Source organism: Lycorma delicatula, chromosome 1 (genome assembly GCF_047948215.1).
Source record: "Lycorma delicatula isolate Av1 chromosome 1, ASM4794821v1, whole genome shotgun sequence".
In the NCBI taxonomy this organism is placed as follows: domain Eukaryota; kingdom Metazoa; phylum Arthropoda; class Insecta; order Hemiptera; family Fulgoridae; genus Lycorma; species Lycorma delicatula.
In genome coordinates, this window is record NC_134455.1 from 160526795 (window position 1) to 160540226 (window position 13432).

Below are 13432 nucleotides of genomic sequence, written 5' to 3' on the forward strand. Positions count from 1 at the left end.
TGGGATAATAGGGACAGAAAAAACCATTTCATTAGAAAAGAATAGCTTAAACGCGAATCACTCATTCCTGAACAGAAAAATGTGAAACATGCCCTATTATGTAATCCTAAAAATATATATCTACCTCCATTACATATCAAACTAGGATTAATGAAAAATTTTGTCAAGGTCATGGACAATATTCCTGGTTTAATGCACTTAAAACAGAAGCTTCCTAAAATTAGTGATGCAAAAATTAAAGAAGGAAATTTGTGGGTCTACAAATACAATCACTAATGCATGATGAAAAATTTGAGCAACTGTTGTATCCACTGAAGAAGGCAGATTGGCAAGCATTCAAAAATGTTACTCAGGGTTTTTTGGGAAATCGAAAGGCGGAAAATTACTGTGATATTGTCAATGATCTTATAACATTTTATAAAAATTTGGATTATAATATGTCCTTAAAAGTACACTTTCTGCACTCGCACCTAGATTTCTTCCTGGAAAATCTTGGCGCAGTGAGCATTGAGCACGGAGAACACTTTCATCAGGAAATTTCAGCTATGGAAAAGACGAATCAAGGCAAATGGAATCCTAATATCCTGGCTGATTATTGTTGGACCATCAAAAGGGATGCTAAATAGGCGAAATATAGCAGAAAATTTTTTACTTTCTAGGTGTTTTAAATGTTTGAATATTGTCTAGTTAAGAATGCTGAAAGTATTAAAATGTTTGAAATTATAATTGCCTGTCTCTCGGACACCTTGCATGATGAGAAAAAAAAGATATCATATTTGAATTCAGAAGATAAAATACTATCAGAATCACATATTTTTGTTCTTGAGACAAAAAAAGATTTTTTTTTCTGTTTCCCAGTGTTATAAGTAATTTAAATCTGTTAAAGGTATACTTATTTTAACTGGTTTTGAAAGCTTGTGATTTTGATTGAAGCTTTTTCATTTATGGTTATCTCTCTGTAAAGGTAAACTTAAACTGACAATACTAACTTATAATGAACTTGGCAGTTGCCAAGTATTTTTTGTTATGAAGTATATATATCTATCTAGTAGCTAAATTTAGGTTTTAAAAATTGCACTTTTGTTTCATACATTTTTAATGCATCAGTATATTCTAGTTAATAAAATACAACAGCACACTATTGGAACATATAACTGAAATTATAACTCTACATGACCAATAGCAAAACAAAATGCACTATCCCAACCAGGTTTACCCATTTACAGTCACCACGCTTAAATATTTTGATAAAAATAACTTCTTTAACTTTGAAACCACTAACATACTATCAGAAACACACAGATAAAATATAATGTTGCCATTACTTTGTGGCAACATAATAATATGTAGTGTCACACACCGCACTCATCTACAAAGGAAAAATAAGAAAATCCCTCACATTTTACAGCAAATAAATTACACCACAGTTTACATGTTAACAAGTAAAATAAATGGAATAAATGGTAATCTGAAGGGGAGAGATCAATATTATTTGGAGGATGATCCAACAACTCAAACTTAATTTTCTGAAGCATCTCAATAGCATGGGCAGTAATATGTGGATGGGCATTGACATGCAACAACACAACACCTTTAGACAATAGTACTTGGCATTTGTTTTGAATTTCATGCCTTATTAATCAAAAATCATCTTAATGCAACAAGCATTGTTTATTATTTGTTGGTGCTTTACATTCCATAAAAAAGGAAAGAATATTCTTACATCATCTATTTGTTCAATATGATGACAAAATTGGACCTGGCACTGGTAAACCACAGATGATTATTATGTTTAATGTCACCAAAATAAATGTAAGTGCAATAGATAAATTGAAAGAAAAACTCTGTTCTGTGCATAACTGTGTAAGATCTGCTTAAACATTATAAATGACTTATTTTCAGTTAATAACTTGTTACTATACTAGTATTGAAAAGATGTTTTTCAACATTGACAATTTAACTTCTCACATTTATGAAAATTTAAAAGCATCTCCTACTAAAGTTTTCTTTTAATCTTTATCTTTTTATCTAAAGCTTTCTTTAGATTAGAACATTAAGTACCACACTCACGTTTGACAGTATCCTCCTTTCAAAATTAAGATTCATCATCTTGTAGCTCAAAGTTCTTAAAATATTGAGCAAGTTTATCAGTTATTAAGCCTTGAAAACTGTCACATTTTCTTAAAATTTAAAGGCATACAATCCCCTCAGTCCATTATGGATTTATATTGCAACACCTTTTGTACAAGGTATTTTATTTGCTCTGACTTACTTGCAGTGTGAGGACTTGAACTTTCTGCAAAAGCAGATAAGATCTGTAAATTTATGTTATAAGAACATAATATTTTGTCAAAATGAAATGAAAAAAGAAAATTTAATATTTACTGGATTCTTTTTATACCTGTCATTATAATCTTAAGAAAATAAGCATTAAAGGAAATTTGGCTAAGGTTTTAGCAAACTGTGTCTTATGCTCCTGTCCTTCAATAAGAAGCAGAAAAGAGATATTTATTTCAAGAGATTAATCAAATTAGTGCTTACCCTAATCTACACTCATTGCAGATTACTCAGATTAGTGCTTTAGAAATGAGGTTTTCAAGACAGTAAAGGGGTATTCTTTGAAAGGTATTCTCTATAATAATGATATTTCTAACAAACTAGTAGAAGAATTTATAAAGGAAAACATTGTGCAGCAAAAAAAGACTGGAATGAACAATTACAACAAATGGCTAAAACTTGTATTCCAAAACGGCAAAACATTTTGTAAGTGGTAGATTTTAGAGCGAGGTTGGACTGTATATTCATAGGTGATGAATGAAGATAACATCTTGTTGCATGTTGAATAATGGTTTAATGAATTGTCGTCTTGTCAGTTAATGAAATGAATTGTAACATAACGTATAACTTGACATGTAAAAATAAAAAATATAAAATTAAATAAAACATTAATGCTAACGTTCATCCGAACAAAGAATGGAGTCCATCCGGACTAAGAGTATGACGTGACCGCCTTGGATCAGATTTGAGCGCCGAATGCTAGTACGAGCAGAATTCTCCAGTGAGCACTAGCACCCACTAGATCACAGCACCGGACGGCTCGACATGGAACGGAACAGTAAGTATTATATTAAACTGAAGAACATTCTACAATGGCCTGTTTATGAAGAAGCTACTTCACATAAGTTTCACTTTATATAAAGGAATAATTAAAACACAGAAAAAATTATTACTTTTAAGTCTTTTTTTATTAAAAATACAATATAAATTGTTCTTAGTAAGAATAAGAAATACATCTCACTCAGTACAATAATGTAAAACTTTGCCAGTAATACATAAAATGTCCAACTTATGTAATCAACATAAAAATGACTGCTAGTTTATAAACTTATTATATTTTTCTGTTTTTATATTCAAGATGGCACAAGATTTTTTGCTGTCTGAGGCATCACATCCAAAAATGTCTTGTAGGAAGCAGGTACTATTCTATTATCAAACTACAAAACCTATGTAATTGTTCTTTAATACACTGAGTAAATTATCAAATCTAACTTCCATGTAGATATGCATTCCAAATTTAATTTTAAAGCCAAACTATCTTTAACTAGTAAATGTGTGTATTTACAGTTCAAATTTTAAACAACATTTATCAATTGAATAAAAGTAAAAAAGATTACAATCGTCTTCACAAAGAATGCATTGGTGTATCGCTTGTCTGCTAATATATTTATAAAAAAAATAATAATAATAAACGTAACAGGTCACAAATACAGAATACAACCAAAAATTTAAATTCCAATTCCCACTAATTAAATATTAGACTGAATTACTAAAAAAAAAAAATAATAATAATAACCACTTAATAGTTGTATCATTCTGATATATTAGTATTACTTCAATATAAAAATCAACAATTTCTATGGTACAAAAAAAATGAACTGATATTTTAATTCATTAGTTTTTGTAAAATAAAATATGTAAGTTTATAAGAACAGATTTTAAAATTGTGTGAAAATAAAAATGTACTGATTTTATAATATGGAATAAAAGAACATTGCTTTGAAAAAATTAATCTCATTACAACTTAAAGGAAATGGTCTTAACAGTGATATAGCTATTATTCTGCAGTGATTTATAATTTCCCATAATGATAATGTTTTATCTACTACAAAAATAGATAATTTCTAAAAATTATTAATCCAAAAAACCTCTTCTGAGCTACTCATAATGACTCACTCAATATGAGGGATCAAAGTGATCAAAGGGATCAAATGTGACAATTGCCAAATTTAAAAACTAAAAACAGAAATTTCTGACTGCCATTTACTTGTTAAAAATAATATTACTGATTTTCCATCAAAGAAATATTCTTGCCAAAATATTGGGGAGAACATTTTGATAATACTGTTTATTTTACCTTTACTACTTTTTTTTGCAGTTCATGACTATTGATCCCTTACTGAGAGGTAAAAATAGCAAAGGTGAGTTAGTGAATAAAAAAATTAAAAGGTGGAATATGATCATATTTTTTTGGATTTTTTACTTCTATATTCCAATTTTTCATACATACAGTAGATGATAAGTATTTTTTTATTACAATGTTCACTAAATAATTCATCTTAAAAGATGCTATTTGAAATAGTAATGGCTGTATTTTCACCATTTTCGTAGTTATATTTTATAAAAATTATTATTAAATAACACAAACTACATCAATTTTATTAATCAAAATTTACAGTATTCATTGTTTCAATAATATTTCATGACTTATTAAATACATTTTTTAATCAACAAAAAAATATAAATGCATTAAGTTAGAAAAACTTAATTAAAAGAAAATTAACAAAGAATTAATTGAAAAAGATTTTATAATTGCTTTCAGACACAATATTTTTTGTTTAATAAAATAGAAACAAATTATTGGCTCACTATTGGTTTTTTATTATTAATATTTTTTTTCCGTAAAACACAGAATTGTTTGTTCAAGCTGAAAGCTAAAATAACTGAACATATATCTATAAATAATTTAAACAGAACTTTCTAATGATATAAGGTGGATACTGGGCTGCACCAGTACCAATTATCACATTATTGATTAACTCTCAGAATAAAATTTCACTCTAAAACGATTTGATTGAATGGTACTTTGAGGAAAATCCGATTGGAAATCTCTTTAAATGCTTGTGATAATGCTGCTTCAATTGATGGATGTAGTTCCTTAAAAATGTCTGACCAGTTCTCATTCAAGAATGAATTCATATTGTCACCTGTTAAAATACAAACACAAAATTTTCTGCAGACTTATTAATATTTTGGTAGATTCATACTTAAATAATAACCAAAATGAAATTTAATGATTTTTTTTTTTTAAATGTATAAAGTAAGTGAAGAATTAATGAAAAACATAAACCCATTCTTTATACTGATAAGAACGTTAATTACAATTAAAAACTGATTGTTTCACAATTTGGGAAAACATTTTGGAAGAAAATCTTGGAACTGAAGAAAGTAAAGTAAGATCATTGTATTTATATTTAATTTATAAGTCTGTGCTTGTAGACATTAAACAATATTGTAATCACTCTATATTCTGTTAGGATTATAAAACCATATGCTGTGGCCTAATGTCCAGAGTTGTGAACAAGAAAAAAATGTTGGCAACAGCTATTATTTAAGAAATGTATGTGAGTTTTAAGTGATACCAGAATGTATTGAATATAAAAATGTGTTTATAACAATAATTAGACTCTACCACCTAATCTATTAGTTGTTTGATTTCTTAGGCTGGTCTATTACATCATTAACCTTTTCCAAAAAAATAAAAATGTGTAAATACTGTAATATAGTAAAGTGCACATGTCATTAGCTCACATGGCTTATGAAGGTATCTTTCTACAGGTACAAAAGCACAGTGCCTATACCTTTCCTGCTTTGGAAGTTGTAAATATACTCACTCTATCGAAGTTTTATTATTACAACACATATTTTTAGTTATAAGATTATATTTAGTTTTCTGTAATGTAAATGAAGCTGAGTGCTCTTCCGTAAAATTTATAACTAAAAGCTGTAAACAGCGCTATACTTTTTTCCTGTTTAGCCTCCAGGAGTCACCATCAGGTATTACTTCAGAGGATGAATGAGGATGATATGTATGAGTGTAAGTGAAGTGTAGTCTTGTACAGTCTCAGTTCAACCATTTCTGAGATGTGTGGTTAATTGAAACCCAACCAATAAAGAACACTGGTATCTGTGATCTAGTATTTAAATCTGTATAAAAGTAACTGCCTATACTAAGATTTGAATGTTGGAACTCTCGACTTCAAAATCAGCTGATATGCGAAGACGCGTTCACCACAAACCAACCTAGTGGGTAAACAGCCATATACCGGATGGCTGAAAAGTAACTTACACGCCCTCTAACTTTCTTTTATAATTGAGATAACTGGATGTGATTTGCAACATTCTTCCTTGTACTGAGAGCCTACTTCAGTGAACATATATTTCACCCTATTTTTGTTGCAGCAGGGTGAGAGCAATTAAAAATGGTCACTTGATATTTTAAAGAGCTTGATCAGACAAGAAACATGGTACAATTTAAACTAAATTCTGATCTCCCAGTCCAGAATGACAGCCAACAATGTGTTGGTTTCAGAACTAGAACTACGATTGTATCCTCCCCCTTTCATTTTTTTTGTTATTTGCGATATCCTGACTCTCTCTTTGGAAATCTTCTTTGATAAGAGAGGCAAAGTCAGTAAGATCCAATTTAGAATATTCGACCTTCAGGGTGGGTGATGGGCAGGGGCAGCTAAAAAATGTTACATCAGACAAATGGTCATGTAATACTTGTTTTAAAGTTCTTTGCAAGACAAGCAAAATGGTATCAAAAAAGTTAAATTCTGACTATTTAAACCAAAATGGTGACCACAAATGTCATTATGATAATAATTAAAAATTGAAAAAATTAATTACTAAAATTTTTCAAACACTTCTTTAACCTTAAAGAATGTTATTTAATTTTAGTAAATAACAGTTTGCAATTTATTTACTTTTTCATGCGTAGTTAATTCTATATTTTATTTAAAAAGTCCAATAATTTCATGAATTAAAAATACCACCTAATTTAATTATTTCATTTAAAAAATGATATTGCTTCTCTACTTCTCTAGTTAGATAAATTATTATTTCGTACAATCACTTTTGTTGATTTTTGATTATTAAGAGAAATCTCTGTTAATATTCTTTCTTCAATAACTTCATTTGTACTTGGTCAACAAGGCTTTTTATCATCTAAAGCACTACCAGTGCGTTGAAAGTTTTCTATTAAATTTGTGATGTGATCCTGGAAATTGTATGATTTGGATGCCATGCATTAAATGCATTAGCTGTTCCTTTGTATATTTTTATTTTTACTCTTCCTTTAAATAAAAAAAAAAATTTACCAAAGAGGTTTTCATAGATTATTTTAACTTTAAAAAACAAAACCAAGTTTCTATCAACTTAAAATTTGTTATCTAAGTTAATTTTTTTTTAATTTCGATTTCTTTTATCTTTTTTACGTTTTTTATTTTTTGATTTTTGTAATTTAAACTTTTTTAAGCTTATGAATAAAAAACACAAAACTTCATCCCAAAATAATACTAATATAGTTACTTTTCAACATCTGTTAGCTATTTATAACAAAATCAACAATGAATATAAATTTTGAAAAATGTAACTTACCTTTGTTTAATTGTTGATCAGCTGTTGACAATGCCAACTACCAAAATTACTTTCTTAAAATTTTTTATGAAATAAAATTTTAATGTTAAAAAAATTATTAAATTAATTATTATTTAATAATTATTTTTAAATTAAAGACTGTAAGTTTAATTAAAAGAATATTTGAAAAATTTTAATGATTAATTTTTTCAGTTTTTAATTAATGTAATAACATTTGTGGTCACCATTTTGGTTTAAATAGTCAGAATTTAATTTTTTTGATATCATTTTCCATTTCTCGCAAATACCTTTAAAACAAATATTATATGACTGTATGACCCATTTAACATTTTTTAGCCGCCTCTGTCTCCACACCACCCTGAAAGCTTACTACTCTAAATTTTTTTTTTGGGGGGGGGCGAAAAACGTCTGCGCGTTATCATCGCCCGGATTTTTTTAAATTCAAAAATAAAAGAAAATAAAGGTAATCTAAAAGATAAATAAAACTTACAACTAATATCACAGATAAAAACTAAAATAAAACCAAAAGTGAATAGAATTTAAAGTCCGAGATGGATGTAAAGGGCCCATTCTCGGATAACAAAAAGACTAAAAAGAAAACTAAAAACCATAAAAACCTAACATAAAAAATATATACGACAATATTAAATTTTTTGTGTTAACACAGTACTACGTAGCAATAGAAACATTCGGTTTAAAATTTCATTATCATTGTACAAGATACCACGGATGTTTCTGGGTAGATTAAATTTACGACGCAACGCCGCATAACGTATGCAATCTATGAGTATGTGGTGCATAGTCATGAGGCAGTTACATCGCGCGCATAGGGGTGCGTATCTTCCTGACATCAGGTACTCGTGTGTGACTCTCGTTGTCCTATTCGCAACCGACAGAGGACTACTTCCTCACGCTGAGTTTTTCTGCATGAGAAGTCCCATGGCAACGCAGAATCTTTAATCTGCCGTTGTTTATTATCAACGGTAGCAGTCCAGTCACCTTGCCACCTTGCTCTTAGTGATTGTTTTATATAATTAATAAAATCAGAAGTAGCAACTCGGGTGGTGAAAGGAGGGTGATTACATGCTTCTTTGGCAGCGGAATCTGCATGTTCATTAACTGAAATCTCTACGTGGCTAGGGACCAGCAAAAACTTACTTCTGTGTTGCTATTATTCAACTCAGCGATTGCGTTATTATTAAATTTCAATGACGATAGGATGTTTGGAAAAAAAGTTTTTTTAAGGCTTGGAGAGCACTACATGAGTCACTACAAATAAGAATGTTTCTATATTTAGGGTTAATGATATTTAGAGCCTTATTTATAGCGTAAGTTCAGCGGTAAACACACTCGTAATACCGGGTAGACCAAACATATAAGTTCTTTCATTGATAACAAACGCACAACCAACGGTATCGTTTTGTTTCGATCCTTCAGTGTATACCACCGCGTCTGGGTTCATCTTGGAGAGAACACATTGAAACATTTGCTGGTAGGTAGTGTTGATTGTTTATTGTACGTCGTAAGGTCAAAAATAAAATGTATAAGGTTTATTCCCCACGGAGGACATGAGCACGGATATGATAGAAAGAAAGACAGGCTGTCAACATTTATATGCTGCAGCAGACGTCGGGTATGGACAGCTACAGGTGCAGTACAACGTGGACGGTCCTCATACTTTCCTAAATTAGGATTTCTAAGGACTGAGTCAAAAGCCGGATGATTTGGCTGTCCTTTGAGACGAGCAAAATAAGATAATAAAAGCTGGTCTCGTCTATCCCAAACTGATGGTTCACCACAGTCTACAAGTAAGCTCGCGACAGGGCTTGACTTAAACGCGTCTGTGGCAAGCCGAAGGAAAGCATGATGTACACCATCCAGCATTTTAAGAACTATTTGACGAGCTGAAGAGTAGGCGATACAACCATAATCTAAACGGGAACGAACAAAGGAATAGTAAAAACGTATCATACATGACCGATCGGCTCCCCAATTGGTGTTACTAAGGACTTGCATCATATATAAAAGTTTGGAACATTTTGAAATGTTCAGGTAGCTAGAACTGTAGTTCTAGCTACCTGAAACAAACACATTGTAGGCCATCATTTTAGAGTGGGTGATCAGAATTTAGTTTTAATTGTACCATGTTTCTCGTCTCATCGAGCTCTTTAAATAATATATGAAATGATATAGTGGGACTATTGGTACTGCCTGAAATTTTTGGATTTACCATTACACGCCAGAAACCAAATGATGGGTGAGAGCAAGTGAAATTTCACCAAAGAAAGGCAAAATGGTTCCAAGAAAGCCATCCAGAAAAAGTCTTGATGACGGTTTTTTTTAGATTTTCTTGGTGTAGTGCTCATAGACCAACTGGAAAAAGGTAGGACCATCACCAAGGCATATTAAGCTTTACTAATGGACCAATTGAAAGGATTATATAGTCTAAATGTACACATGTAGCCAAAAAGAAAGTGCTCTTTCACCACGATAATGCGCCTGCACGTACTTCCACATGCATCGTATTTGCTGGGTTTTTACTACCACCATTTACTTCCTGTTTTCCCAAACCTGAATTAAAAGTTTGCTGGACGAAATTTCACTTCAAATGATGAAACCAAATTTGAAATAATCATTTATTTATAGAGTTAAAGTCAAATTATAAAGGTAATGCCATCAATCGAGCACATAACCTTAAATACAAATTAAAAATTTGTAAGTATGGATAAAATTTAGAAAAACAAAAATTGACTTTCCAATCAAAAGCACTCATTACTCAGCACTCTATTTTATATAAAATATTCTTTAAGTTTCAAATTTTGTTTGTATTTTTAAAATAATAAACTGACTGCATAATCTTTTTTTTTTTGTCTTCAGTCATTTGACTGGTTTGATGCCGCTCTCCAAGATTCCCTATCTAGTGCTAGTCGTTTCATTTCAGTATACCCTCTACATCCTACATCCCCAACAATTTGTTTTACATACTCCAAACGTGGCCTGCCTACACAATTTTTCCCTTCTACCTGTCCTTCCAATATTAAAGCGACTATTCCAGGATGCCTTAGTATGTGGCCTATAAGTCTGTCTCTTCTTTTAACTATATTTTTCTAAATGCTTCTTTCTTCATCTATTTGCCGCAATACCTCTTCATTTGTCACTTTATCCACCCATCTGATTTTTAACATTCTCCTATAGCACCACAATTCAAAAGCTTCTAATCTTTTCTTCTCAGATACTCCGATTGTCCAAGTTTCACTTCCATATAAAGCGACACTCCAAACATACACTTTCAAAAATCTTTTCCTGAGATTTAAATTAATTTTTGATGTAAACAAATTATATTTCTTACTGAAGGCTCGTTTAGCTTGTGCTATTCGGCATTTTATATCGCTCCTGCTTCGTCCATCTTTAGTAATTTTACTTCCCAAATAACAAAATTCTTCTACCTCCATAATCTTTTCTCCTCCTATTTTCACATTCAGTGGTCCATTTTTGTTATTTCTACTACATTTCATTACTTTTGTTTTGTTCTTGTTTATTTTCATGCGATAGTTCTTGCGTAGGACTTCATCTATGCCGTTCATTGTTTCTTCTAAATCCTTTTTATTCTCGGCTAGAATTACTATATCATCAGCAAATCGTAGCATCTTTATCTTTTCACCTTGTACTGTTACTCCGAATCTAAATTGTTCTTTAACATCATTAACTGCTAGTTCCATGTAAAGATTAAAAAGTAACGGAGATAGAGAACATCCTTGTCGGACTCCCTTTCTTATTATGGCTTCTTTCTTATGTTCTTCAATTGCTACTGTTGCTGTTTGGTTCCTGTAAATGTTAGCAATTGTTCTTCTATCTCTGTATTTGAACCCTAATTTTTTTAAAATGCTGAACATTTTATTCCAGTCTACGTTATCGAATGCCTTTTCTAGGTCTATAAACGCCAAGTATGTTGGTTTGTTTTTCTTTAATCTTCCTTCTACTATTAATCTGAGGCCTAAAATTGCTTCCCTTGTCCCTATACTTTTTCTGAAACCAAATTGGTCTTCTCCTAACACTTCTTCCACTCTCCTCTCAATTCTTCTGTATAAAATTCTAGTTAAGATTTTTGATGCATGACTAGTTAAACTAATTGTTCTATATTCTTCACATTTATCTGCCCCTGCTTTCTTTGGTATCATAACTATAACACTTTTTGAAGTCTGATGGAAATTCCCCTTTTTCATAAATATTACACACCAGTTTGTATAATCTATCAATCGCTTCCTCACCTGCACTGCGCAGTAATTCTACAGGTATTCCGTCTATTCCAGGAGCCTTTCTGCCATTTAAATCTTTTAATGCTCTCTTAAATTCAGATCTCAGTATTGTTTCTCCCATTTCCTCCTCCTCAACTTCCTCTTCTTCCTCTATAACACCATTTTCTAATTCATTTCCTCCGTATAACTCTTCAATATATTCCACCCATCTATCGACTTTACCTTTCGTATTATATATTGGTGTACCATCTTTGTTTAACACATTATTAGATTTTAATTTATGTACCCCAAAATTTTCCTTAATTTTCCTGTATGCTCCGTCTATTTTACCAATGTTCATTTCTCTTTCCACTTCTGAACACTTTTCTTTAATCCACTCTTCTTTCGCCAGTTTGCACTTCCTATTTATAGCATTTCTTAATTGCCGATAGTTCCTTTTACTTTCTTCATCATTAGCATTCTTATATTTTCTACGTTCATCCATCAGCTGCAATATATCGTCTGAAATCCAAGGTTTTCTACCAGTTCTCTTTATTCCGCCTAAGTTTGCTTCTGCTGATTTAAGAATTTCCTTTTTAACATTCTCCCATTCTTCTTCTACATTTTCTACCTTATCTTTTTTTCTCAGACCTCTTGCGATGTCCTCCTCAAAAATCTTCTTTACCCCCTCTTCCTCAAGCTTCTCTAAATTCCACCGATTCATCTGACAACTTTTCTTCAGGTTTTTAAACCCAAATCTACATTTCATTATCACCAAATTATGGTCGCTATCAATGTCTGCTCCAGGGTAAGTTTTGCAGTCAACAAGTTGATTTCTAAATCTTTGCTTAACCATGATATAATCTATCTGATACCTTACAGTATCGCCTGCCTTTTTCCAAGTGTATATTCTTCTATTATGATTTTTAAATTGGGTGTTGGCAATTACTAAATTATACTTCGTGCAAAACTCTATAAGTCGGTCCCCTCTTTCATTCCTTTTGCCCAGCCCGTATTCACCCACTATATTTCCTTCCTTGCCTTTTCCAATGCTTGCATTCCAATCTCCAACTATTATTAAATTTTCATCTCCTTTTACGTGTTTAATTGCTTCATCAATCTCTTCGTATACACACTCTACCTCATCATCATCATGGGCGCTTGTAGGCATATAAATGTTAACAATCGTTGTCGGTTTAGGTCTTGATTTTATCCTTATTACAATGATTCTATCGCTATGCGTTTTGAAATACTCCACTCTCCTCCCTATCTTCTTGTTCATCACGATACCTACTCCTGCCTGCCCATTATTTGACGCTGAGTTAATTACTCTAAAATCACCTGACCAAAAGTCGCCTTCCTCTTCCCACCGAACCTCACTAATTCCTACTATATCCACATTCACCCTATCCATTTCCCTTTTTAAATTTTCTAGCCTACCAACCTTTTTTAAGCTTCTAACATTCCACGCTCCGACT

At 31.3% G+C, this 13432-nt stretch overlaps 1 protein-coding gene across 1 annotated transcript in view; it reads right to left on the reverse strand.

The window, feature by feature from the left end:
• Positions 1-3223: 3223 nt before the first annotated feature.
• The window catches only part of LOC142324898 (protein takeout-like), a 59396-nt gene continuing 49187 nt past the window's right edge, over positions 3224-13432 (reverse strand). Inside the window, exon 6 of the mRNA XM_075366015.1 lies at positions 3224-5264. Coding sequence (XP_075222130.1) covers positions 5113-5264 — 152 coding nt within the window. The 3' untranslated portion in view covers positions 3224-5112. The remainder of the gene's footprint in view (positions 5265-13432) is intronic.